The sequence below is a fragment of the Oncorhynchus clarkii genome, unplaced genomic scaffold, assembly GCF_045791955.1.
Source record: "Oncorhynchus clarkii lewisi isolate Uvic-CL-2024 unplaced genomic scaffold, UVic_Ocla_1.0 unplaced_contig_9384_pilon_pilon, whole genome shotgun sequence".
NCBI lineage: Eukaryota > Metazoa > Chordata > Actinopteri > Salmoniformes > Salmonidae > Oncorhynchus > Oncorhynchus clarkii.
The window spans coordinates 1-12,044 of NW_027258948.1; the positions used below are offsets into that span (position 1 = coordinate 1).

The 12,044-nt window shown below is 44.6% G+C and overlaps 2 protein-coding genes across 2 annotated transcripts; both read left to right on the forward strand.

Annotated features, from left to right (window-relative positions):
- Positions 1-13: 13 nt before the first annotated feature.
- LOC139399221 (snake venom metalloprotease inhibitor 02A10-like) lies at positions 14-1,147 on the forward strand (the record flags this gene model as incomplete). Its single annotated transcript, XM_071144735.1, has 2 exons — positions 14-625; positions 896-1,147. Coding segments are annotated over 2 exons (864 nt in total), but the record flags the coding sequence as incomplete, so codon positions are not given.
- A 5,868-nt stretch (positions 1,148-7,015) lies between these two features.
- LOC139399222 (autotransporter adhesin BpaC-like) lies at positions 7,016-7,717 on the forward strand. Its single transcript, XM_071144736.1, has one exon. The coding sequence runs from the start codon at positions 7,016-7,018 to the stop codon at positions 7,715-7,717; it is 702 nt and encodes a 233-aa protein (XP_071000837.1).
- Positions 7,718-12,044: the final 4,327 nt, after the last annotated feature.

Sequence of the window (12,044 nt, forward strand, 5' to 3'; positions counted from 1 at the left end):
GCAGAAGCAACTGACTGCCATGCCCCAGCAAGTGTGGTATCCAGCTCAAATGCCCCAGGAGCAGAAGCAACCGGCCACCATACCCCAGCAAGAGTGGCATCCAGCTCAAATGCTGCTGACGCAACTGGCCCCAATGCCTATCCTGCAGAAACAACCAACAGCTATACTCCAGCAAGCATGGTATCCAGCTCAAATGTCCCAGCAGCAGAAACAACTGGCCACCATACTGCAGAAGCAACCAGCCCCAATGCCTCAACCGCAGAAGGAACAGGCCACCCTGCCCCCGCAAGTGTGGCATCCAGCTCAAATGCCACAGCAGCAAAAGCAACCAGCTACTGAAACTCGGCAGCAAATTGAACCGACCGCCATGCCCCAGCCACCTCAGCAAGTGTGGCATCCAAATCAATTTCCCCAGGAGCAGAAGCAACCAGCCCCTATGCATCTACCGCAGAAGGAACTGACTGCCATACCCCAACAACTGTGGCAAACGGCTAAAATTCCCCAGCAGCATAAGCAACCGGCTGCAATGCTTCAGCAAGTGTGGCATCTGGCACAGAAGCAACCAGCCCCTATGCCCCAGCAGCCTCACATGTGGTATCCAGCTAAAATGGTCCAGAAGCAACAAGTCGCTGCACTGACCGCCATGCCGCAGACGCATCAGCAAGTGTGGCATCCAGCGCAATCTCCCCAGCAGCAGAAGCAACCGGCCTCCACCCCTCTACCGCAGGAGCAGCCTACCGCCGTATCCCAGCAAGTGTGGTATCCAGCTCAAATGTCCCAGCAGCGGAAGCTACACACTGCCATGCCACAGCAGCAACTGACCGCCATGCCTCAGCAATTATGGCATGTAGCTCAAATGACCCAGAAGCAACTGACCCCAATGTCTCAGCAGAAGCACTACCAAAGCACTGAAGATAGTGCCTCTGGTAGCGCTCAGGCCAGCATCGTTGAACAGTCGGGTGTCATCCCAATCTATTCCTACAGTTCCAAATCGCACTACGAGAATGGCAGAACTGTTTTTTCCCAAATCAGCTACACTCCTAGGGAGGCTATTTCTGTTGACAGTGGAAATGCTCCCAAGGACGGTTATGTTAGCATTGGTGCACCAAGCATATATCCACCACTAGTGAAGGATTCTGCAAGGTAATGGTTCACTTTAACCTGCTCTGAACTTTGCTCTCTGAATTTGAAGTCCTTTGTACTAACCATATATCTATCAACAGGAAAATGTAATGGATTCATCCTCTAGAAGCTCTAATGGTGAGTATTGTTTCTTACATTGGTTACTTAACATTCTGTGTTGCTGACACTGCATTTCTGCTTTTGTTTCGACCAGGACGTTGCTGGTGCTCTTGCTACTCTAGAGTTATGGAATACATGAACCATTTTACTTTAAAAAATGCCTTGTCTCTTTGAAACAATGATTCTTGTGTCCATTGCTTGCGACTTGAGAACAGGTGGTGTGCAGTCTTTTAAAAATGACTGTTCAGTTAAATCTTTGGTTGTTTCTTTTACCTTTGCTACTGGTTGTTCAAAATAAAAGCTTGGGTCTACATAAGAGCATTTGTCAAGGGGTGAGTTGTCAGACATTCATCATATGTTCATACTTTAGATGTAGTCATGCATTGTATACAGTGAGACTTAACTTCAACCTCAGTGTAAGTTGTTGGTGAGTAAATTAACATATAGGAAATTGTTTTTAGATGGTCAGACCATGGCTCATTTAGCTATTAGAATTGCGTGAACTTTTTGGTTTCAAACTTGCGTTTAGCGTTCTACTATAGCCCACACCACAAATGGCAAAGAGTCAAATCAGTTTAGAAGTGTCTCACCCATATCTAGGTGATGCCTCATGTTTTGGATGCTTCAACCCCTGTTGGCACATCTACCTCCATACTTCTGTTTGTATGGGTTACCTTCAGATGTGTCTTACAATTGTGGGGTCAAAGAGGGAAAAGTAACTATGTTTGGGAGTCAATTTTCCATAATGTTCATAGTTTGTAGGCCAAACCGTTCTGACGCTAGATGTTTTTGAGACTGCATTTTGAGGTCTGACCAACACCACTGTAGCTCGGCCCCTGTCCACCACAGATGCAGTGGATTGAGACGCAGCCCATTCTAAATGTTCTAGCTTCAACTGGATTTTGATGGGCCTCAATACTCTTCACCTGTAGCCCATTCCTCCTAGTACCACAGGTTCCTATAGAATGGATTCAGTGTATATGATTTTTATGATGCCTGGAGCGGTTTAACCTATCAATTAAAAATATTTTGTACAGACTGTCTTCAAACATGTACATTTTCTTAACCAGTTATTAATCTTACTTCATAGTATGAGAATTCAGCCCTTAAATGGATCCATTAAGTTCCAAAGAGGAAGCTGGTAGGCACTAGCATGACAGTTTAACTAGCATAAGATGTCACCCAGGACTTTTTGTAACTTGACAAATTTGCCTGTTGTAGTTGACTATTTGGACACAGACTCATGAACACGAATGAAATTGTATATGCATTGAATTTTCTACAAGGAGTTACACTTTGCTGTTGGACAATCTCTTGTCTAGCGTACCTCAACAGACGACTTCATTTAATTTGTCACTGTATGGAATTTTTGGACACAATGTGTGTACAGCCTTTTTGCACAACACATTTCTTCCCGGACCACTGAGGTTGCACCTACAAAAGCCCCTGTCAGGAACTTCATTAGCCTGCATTAAAAGGTGCACTTGATTAAGCTCACCCAGTGCAATGGCTAGTTACATTTCCCTCTATAAAACCATCGGATTGGTCCACGATCCTCTAGACCCAAATTGCTACAGACTCAATCTATCCTGCCTTTCTAAGGTCTTCGAAAGCCAAGTCAACAAACAGATTACCAACCATTTCGAATCCCACCGTACCTTCTCAGCTATGCAATCTGGTTTCAATGTTGGTCATGGGTGCACCTCAGCCACGCTCAAGGTCCTAAACGATATCACCGCCATCAATAAGAGATATTACTGTGCAGCCGTATTCATCGACCTGGCTAAGGCTTTCGACTCTGTCAATTACCACATTCTTAGTGGCAGACTCAACAGCCTTGGTTTCTCAAATGATTGCCTCGCCTGGTTCACCAACTATTTCTCAACCGATCACTGACCGCTTGTCCAGCATCACTACTCTGGACGGTTCTGACTTAGAGTATGTGGACAACTACAAATACCTAGGTGTCTGGCTAGGCTGTAAATTCTCCTTCCAGACTCGCATTAAGCATCTCCAATCCAATATTAAATCTAGAATCCGCTTCCTATTTCGCAAAAAATCCTCCTTCACTCATGCTGCCAAACACACCCTCGTAAAACTGACTATCCTACCGATCCTTGACTTTGGTAATGTCATCTATAAAATAGCCTCCATCACTCTACTCAACAAATGTAATGCAGTCTATCACAGTGCCATCCGTTTTGTCACCAAAGCCCCATTTATCACCCACCACTGCGACCTGTACACTCTCGTTGGCTGGCCATCGCTTCATACTCGTCGCCAAACCCACTGTTTCCAAGTCTTTGCTAGGTAAAGCTCCACCTTATCTCAGCTCACTGGTCACCATAACACCCACCCGTAGCACACGCTCCAGCAGGTAAATCTCACTGGTCACCCCCGAAGCCAATTCCTACATTGGCTGCCTTTCCTTCCAGTTCTCTGCTGCTAATGACTGGAACAAACTGCAAAAATCACTGAAGCTGGAGACAAATATCTCCCTCACTAGCTTTAAGCACCAGCTGTCAGAGCAGTTCACAGATCACTGCACCTGTACATAGCCCATCTGGAAACAGCCCATCCAACTACCTCGTCCCCATACTGTATTTATTTATTAATCTTGCTCCTTTGCAACCCAGTATCTCTACTTGTACATTCACCTTCTGCACATCTACCATTCCAGTGTCTATTTGCTATATTGTAATTACTTCGCCACCATGGCCTATTTATTGCCTTACCTCCCTTATCTTACCTCATTTGCACTCACTGTATACAGATTTTTCTTTTTTCTTATTATTGACTGTACGTTTGTTTATCCCATGTGTATCTATGTGGTTTTTGTCGCGCTGCTTTGCTTTATCTTGGCCAGGTCGCAGTTGTAAATGAGAACTTGTTCTCAACTGGCCTAACTGGTTAAATAAAGGCGAAATAAAAAAATAAGAGCAAGTAAATTTTTCTAAACCAAGTATTGTTGGTGAAATCATCTAACTACATAGTATGAGAACTCATACCTTAAATGGATCCATTCAAGTTCCAATGATGAAGCCGGCAAGGCACTAGCAGGGAAGCTTATCTAGCATTATGTGTCACATGGAACTCATTCACAAACATTGACACATTAACACATTTGCCTGCTGTAGTCGACTGCCTGTTTGGCCAAAGACTCATGACACGGGATGAAATTGTATATGCATTCAATGGTCTGCTATTATGTAATGAATGTCAATTCTGTTCTGTTGTCAATTCTCTCGTCTACCATGCAGTAGCCCTCAAACTTGGACACACCTAGTCATTCAAGGGTTTTCTTTATTTTTAATATTTTCTACAAAGTATTATAATAATAGTGAAGAGTATTTAATAGTTAACACATCAAAACTATGAAATAACACATATGTGACCCGATTCAGGAAACTAGGCGTATGTTGCAAGTCATGACTTCACAGGGGAGCCGTTTGAACGTAAAAATCAAAATGCCTTCCCGAACAAGTGAACTTTCATGTACCTTAATAACAAACATGTCATCTGTAAATACAAATACAATTGTTAAATTACGAGCCTTGCTGGTTAAGCCACAGTAAAAGTAAGCAAACTTCTCACTAGCCATGATTGTCTGAGGTAATGAGTGGGCTGGACATGCAGAGAGAGGAGTTCAGATTGGTCTGCCATATTGAAGTCCTCTGTCTATTTGAGCTCGTCAGTCTGTTTTGGTAATCCTGTCGAACACCGCTTAAAAATGTTTTGTATAGTGGAGCTACATAAGTGTTGCTCTCCTGTTTTCTGTAGGATTTCAGTGGAATTAGAGTATGATAGCTAAAGAGATGGAGAAAACACCTGTCTCCGGATTACATCTTCAAACCGTGCAACCGTGGTATGGCATTCCTGACAGGGAGATGCGTCCATGATGTATGTTGATAGTCTAGCATTAGCTAGCTACATTTTCAGATATGACACATTTCTAATTTTGACAAAGGGGTTTCATTTCAAGCTAAAGTGTACTGTTAGCTGGTTGGTTCCCTAGCTGACGTTATTATTTGTTTCCCAGAGCCGTTTGCTTTTCTAGTTAGAGCCTAATGTTAGCTAGCTAACATTGGACCTGGTTGGTTAGCTCCCAGCACTGTGGCATTGTTGCCACTTTGTTCATTGTTGTTTAACTAGCTAACATTAGCTGGCTGGCTCGTTAGCTAACGTTACCTGACGTGTGTACAACACCCGTTGAATATGGCCGGTATCAGTGAACGTCTGCAAGAAAGCGTCATGCAATTGTTTCCAGCAGAACTGGTTAGGCTGTTTTCATGTTATCCAGAGGTAAACAAATCATTGGCCAGAGTGTCAAGTGTGTGCTCTGAAAGCGAAACGAGATGGGTGGGGCTAAAGCTTATTAAGAGGGTGTGAATGATGCTGAATGGGTGTAGACAAAGAAGAGCTCTAAACTAGATACCAAAACATTCAAAGGTGATTTTCTCAAAAGTGAGATTAAAAGATGATCAACTTTCAAAGCAGAATTACTTTCCCATTGTTCCTCAAATGTATGATATACCATTTTGTAGCTTTGAGTCTCTACTTTTAACACAATTTCACATTTTACTACATAAGAGTGGTGGTGAGTCACATATGGAATCATGTAGCAACAAAAACAAGTGTTAAACAAATTGAAATATATTTTATATTTGAGATTCTTCAAAGTAGCCACAATTTGCCTTGATGACAGATTTGCACACTCTTTGAAAAATCTAAAATATATTTTTGCACAACACACTTCCACCGGACCACTAAGGTTGCACCTGCAAAAGCCCCTGGCAGGATTTTAATTAGCATGAAATAAAGGTGCACTTGATTAAGCTCACCCAGTGCAATGGGTAGGTAGAGTTCACTCTTTATTAATTAAAACCACTGGTTTTGTCCATGATGCGCAAACCCTCCAGCACACCAGCTGAATGAAATCAAGCGCACCTAATCTCAATTGGGAAATTGGACCAATGGAAATTATGTTCAGTGGCTTGCAGGTGTACCTGGTTAATTAACCAGCCAGATTAGAAGGGTCTAGGATTCCTTTGTAAGGTGCAGCAAAAAAGACAATCAGATACAGTATCAGGGATCTCCTGGTAAGGCTTCTGGCTACCATTAGTTCTGAATACTGAGGGTTTGATGCGAAAAATGGCTGTGAGTTTTGAAATGTCTTTGAGGTAAGTTGTATGGCTCTAGTTTGATTCTCTTGTCTTCCATGTTTTACAGGTATTTAACTGACTAGGATGTTTTTATTTTTATTTAGAATTTCTTGGATTTGTTGCCTGCTAATTGGAGGGATAACCTGTTATCCTCCACCTAAAGGTGTGTTTTGTTCTGCACATTTAATTCAGTAAAATTAAATGTGTATAAATGGCTTCAAATGCTGGCATTTTACGATTTGAAACTTTTTTTTTTTTTTTCTTTTGTAGGTAATTCTAGATATATTCCCCAAAATCAAGTAAAAGGAACTGGCCGCAATGCAGCGGAAGCTACCGGCTCCCGTGCCTCGACAGGTGAAGCTACCGGCTCCCGTGCCTCAGCAGGTGAAGCAGCCACCCATAATGCCTCTGCAAGCGTCACGACTGGCCCAAATACCTTAGCTGAAGCAACTGGCCACAATGCTTCATCAAGTGCCACGACTGTCCCAAATGCCTTAGGTGAAGCAGCTGGCCACAATGCTTCATCAAGTGCCACGACTGTCCCAAATGCCTTAGGTGAAGCAGCTGGCCACAGTGCCGCGCAAGCGATCACCCATAATGCCTCGGCAAGTATGGCAACTGGCCCAAATACCTTAGGTGAAGCAACTGGCCACGGTGCCTCGGAAGCAACTGGCCACGGTGCCTCGGCAGCGGAAGCAACTGGACACAGTGTCATGCAAACGGCCACCCATAATGCCTCAGAAGCGGCCAACCACAATGCCTCATCAAGCGTCACGACTGGCCCAAATACCTTGGGTGAAGGAGCCGACTCCCGTGCCTCAGCAGAAGCAGCAACCCATAATATCTCAGCAAGCGTCACGACTGGCCCAAATACCTTAGCTGAAGCAACTGGCCACAATGCCTCATCAAGCGCCACGACTGGCCCAAGTGCCTCAGGTGAAGTAACTGGCCACAGTGCCTCGGCAGCGGAAGCAACTGGCCACAGTGCCACGCAAGCGGCCACCCATAATGCCTCGACAAGTGTGGCAGCTGGCCCAAATACCTTAGGTGAAGCAACCGGCCACTTTGCCTCGGCAGCGGAAGCAACCGGCCACGGTACCTCAAGTGCGGAATCTGGTTCAAATGAAGCGACAGGCGCCCTTGCCTCGGCAGAAGCGGCAGGCGCCCTTGCCTCGGCAGAAGCGGCAGGCGCCCTTGCCTCGGCAGAAGCGGCAGGCGCCCTTGCCTCGGCAGAAGCGGCAGGCGCCCTTGCCTCGGCAGAAGCGGCAGGCCTTGAACAGGAGGGCCAACTCCTCAAGCAACATGGATTTTAGCAGCAGTGATGTTTCTCAGGATTTTGGGTATGAGGGTGACAATGAAAGCACCCAATGTGTCAGCTCCAGCAGCGTTCAAGGCAGCATCGTTGAACAGTCAGTTCTCGTACCAACATAGTTACAAATCGTATGAGAATGGCAATACTGTCTACTCCCAAACCTGCCACACCACTGGGTAGGTTATGCAAACAACTCTCGGACTGTAGTGACATCTCTGAACCAAGCATATCCCCACCTGCTACAAACTCACAACCTGCTAAAGTAGCCCCGCCACAAGGGAACGGCTACTTGGATGCAATGTAATGTGCAACTACTACACTCACCTGCACTTTGCGTTCTGATTTTGAAATCCGTTGTACTAATCATCTATCAACAGAATTGCAATGGTAGATTCATCCTTTGGATGACAATTTTGAGTTGTTGCTGACACTTTAAGCTTCCACTGTATGCTTTTGTGTTGGCCAGGGAGTTGCTGCTGCTCATTCTACCCTGCATTACTTGTAAAACAATAAAATATTGTACCTTTTAAAAGTGCCTCCTTGTGTTTTGAAATAGTATGTGTTTTAATGTCTACCTTTGGCTTGCTGGTTGAGAACGGTGTTGGTTGCCAGTGCAATTTGTAGTAATTGGAATGTGGTTCATAGTTCCTTATCTTTTGGATATCAAATTTATTTTTATCTTTGCTGCTGGTTGACAAACCCCAAGATTGTGTCTACGTTAAAGCCACTGACCACGTTTACATGTACATCAATATCCCGTTATTCGGGATCCTGAAGTATTTATTTTGTGTTGACATGTAAACATCAAATCCTGTTTTACAAAAACCCGAGAAAGCTTGTACCCCGGAGATGGGCTACTGTGGCATGTAAACCTCTTCTGTTTTTGTGGTATGCGCAGGCTCCGTTTCGCATCTCATGGTTGTCTGATTGACTCTGTCAATCAATTTAAAGTGGGCTACCTGTCCAGTTTGATCCACCATAACTGAGCTTAATGGCTACTTTCACCCCTAATTTAGACACGTTTCTGCTTACTTAGGTAGGCCATTTGTCAACTATAGTTTAATACATGCAGCTTCTCTTCTGTCATAACTTGTTGCCCCAGAAGACTAAAGTAGTGCTCACAAATGTCTTACGTTGATAAGATGACTAATGCATTCATTCTAACAGGTAAAATTATTTAAGGACCAGGTAGCATGCTAGAACACAGTGGAAACATTAGTCCTGTGCCAAATGTCATTGTAACAGATTTTAAGGAAATGGAAAGCTGAGAATGGTAACTTCAGTTAGTCTGGGTGTGTATTTTATGTGGTTGAAATGCTGTCTGCTTGCAAAAGTGTCAAAGATGACACATTACACGTGCATTGGCATTTTCCCCGAGACGCTGATAGAAATATTTATCCACTCTGTTCCCAAGACAATTTTAAAGAGATTTTTATTTCACTGCAACTGAAGTTAATATAAACTCTGCAAAAAAAATCAACGTCCTCTGTGTCCTGTGTTTATTTCCAGCAAACTTAACGTGTAAATATTTGTATTAACATAAGATTCTACAACTGACACAAACTGAGTTCCACAGACATGACTAACAGAACTGGAATTATGTGTTGCATTAAGTACTGCAATACATCTCCTCATGGACTGCACCAGATTTGCCAGTTCTTGCTGTGAGATGTTACCCCACTCTTCCACCAAGGCAGGCTTTGTTTGGTGTGAGTGAAGTAGGATCTGTTACGAAATTGGAAGCCGATTCTAGATTGAATTATGGATTGGAGATGCTTATGAGTCTGGAAGGAGAGTTCACAGCCTAGCCAGACACCTAATTATTTGTAGTTGTCCACATATTCTAAGTCAGAACCGTCCAGAGTAGTGATGCTAGTCGGGCGGGAGGGTGCGGGCAGCGACCGGTTGAAAAGCATGCATTTGGTTTTACTAGCGTTTAAGAGAAGTTGGAGGCCACGGAAGGAGTGTTGTATGGCATTTAAGCTCATTTGGAGGTTAGTTAACAGTGTCCAAAGAAGGGCAAGATGTATACAGAATGGTGTCTGCGTAGAGGTGGATCAGGGAATCACCCGCAGCAAGAGCGACATCGTTGATATATATACAGAGAAAAGAGTCGGCCCGAGAATTGAACCCTGTGGTACCCCCATAGAGACTGCCAGAGGTCCGGACAACAGGCCCTTCGATTTGACACACTGAACTCTGAGAAGTAGTTGGTGAACCAGGCGAGGCAGTCATTTGAGAAACCAAGGCTGTTGAGTCTGCCGATACGGGGATTGACAGAGTCGAAGGCCTTGGCCAGGTCGATGAAGACGGCTGCACAGTACTGTCTTTTATCGATGGCGGTTATGATATTGTTTAGGACCTTGAGCGTGACTGAGGTGCACCTGTGACCAGCTCGGAAACCGGATTGCACAGCGGAGAAGGTACGGTGGGATTCGAAATGCTCTGTGATCTGTTTATTAACTTGGCGTTAGAACACTTTAGACAGGCAGGGCAGGTTGGATATAGGTCTATAACAGTTTGGGTATAGAGTGTAAACCACTTTGAAGAGGGGGATGATCGCAGAAGCTTTCCAATCTTTTCGTGATCTCTGAGAATACGAAAGAGGTTGATAAGACTGGTAATAGGGGTTCCAACAATGGCGGCGGATAATTTTAAAAAGAGAGGGTCCAGATTGTCTAGCCCAGCTGATTTGTACGGGTCCAGGTTTTGCAGCTCTTTCAGAACATCTGGATTTGGGTGAAGGAGAAACTGGGGAGGCTTGGGAAAGTAGCTGCAGCAATAAGCTGTGTAACTCTGCAGTTGTTGCCATCCTGTACCTATCCCGCATTTGTGATCTTTCGATGTACCGATCCTGTGCAGGTGTTGTTACACGTGGTCTGTCACTGCAAGGACGATCAGCTGTCCGTCTTGTCTCCCTGTAGTGCTGTCTTAGGCGTCTCACAGTATAGACATTGCAATTTATCGCCCTGGCCCCATCTGCAGTCTCCTTGCAGCATGCCTAAGGCATGTTCACCCAGATGACTAGGGACCCTGGACATGGTGTTTTTTAGAGTCAGTAGAAAGGCCTTTTTTAGTGTCCTAAGTTTTCATAACTGTGACCTTATTTGCCTACCGTCTGTAAGCTGTTAGTGTCTTAACGGCCGTTCAACAGGTGAATGTTCATTCATGGTTCATTGAACAAGCATGTGTTTAAATCCGTTTTACTAATCATCTATCAACAGAATTGCAATGGTAGATTCAACCTTTGGATGACATTTCTGAGTTGTTGCTGACACTTTCTTTAAGCTTCCACTGTATGCTTTTGCATCGGCCAGGGAGTTGCTGCTGCTCATTCTACCCTGCATTACTTGTAAAACAATAAAATATTGTACCTTTAAAAGTGCCTCCTTGTGTTTTGAAATACTGTGTGTTTTTAATGTCTACCTCTGCCTGGATGGCAGGAAGCTTGGCCCCAGTAATGTACTAGGCCGTTCGCGCTACCGAATGCAACAGTGAAATGCTTACTTACGAGCCCGTAAGCAACAATGCAGTTTAAAAACAAATATGACTAAGAATAAGAAACAAAAGTAACAAGTAATTAAAGAGCAGCAGTAAAATAACAATAGTGAGACTATATACAGGGGGGTACAGAGTCAATGTGTAGGTGCACCGTTTTAGTTGAGGTATTATGTAGGTGGAGTTATTAAAGTGACAATGCATAGATAACCACAGAGAGTAGCAGCGGTGTAAAGGGGGGATGCAAGTAGTCTGATTAGCCGTTTGACTAGATGTTCAGGAGTCTTATGGCTTGGGGGTAGAAGCTGTTTAGAAGCCTCTTGGACCTAGCCTTGGTGCTCCGGTACCGCTTGCCGTGCGGTAGCAGAGAAACCAGTCAATGACTAGGGTGGCTGGAGTCTTTGACAATTTTTAGGGCCTTCCTCTGACATGGCCTGGTACAGAGGTCCTGGATGGCAGGAAGCTTGTCCCCAGTGATGTACTAGGCCGTTCACACTACCCTCTGTAGTGCCTTGCGGTCGGAGGCTGAGCAGTTGCCATACCGGGCAGATATTCAACCAGTCAGGATACTCTCGATGGTGCAGCTGTAGAACCTTTGGAGAATATGAGGACCCATGCCAAATCTTTTCAGTCTCCTGAGTGGGAATAGGTTTTGTCGTGCTGGCTTCACGACTGTCTTGGTGTGCTTGGAACATGTTCGCTTGTTGGTGATGTGGACACCAAGGAACTTGAAGCTCTCAACCTCCTCCACTACAGCCCCGTCGATGAGAATGGGGGAATGCTCGGTCCTCTCTTTCCTGTAGTCCACAATCATCTCCTTTGTCTTGATC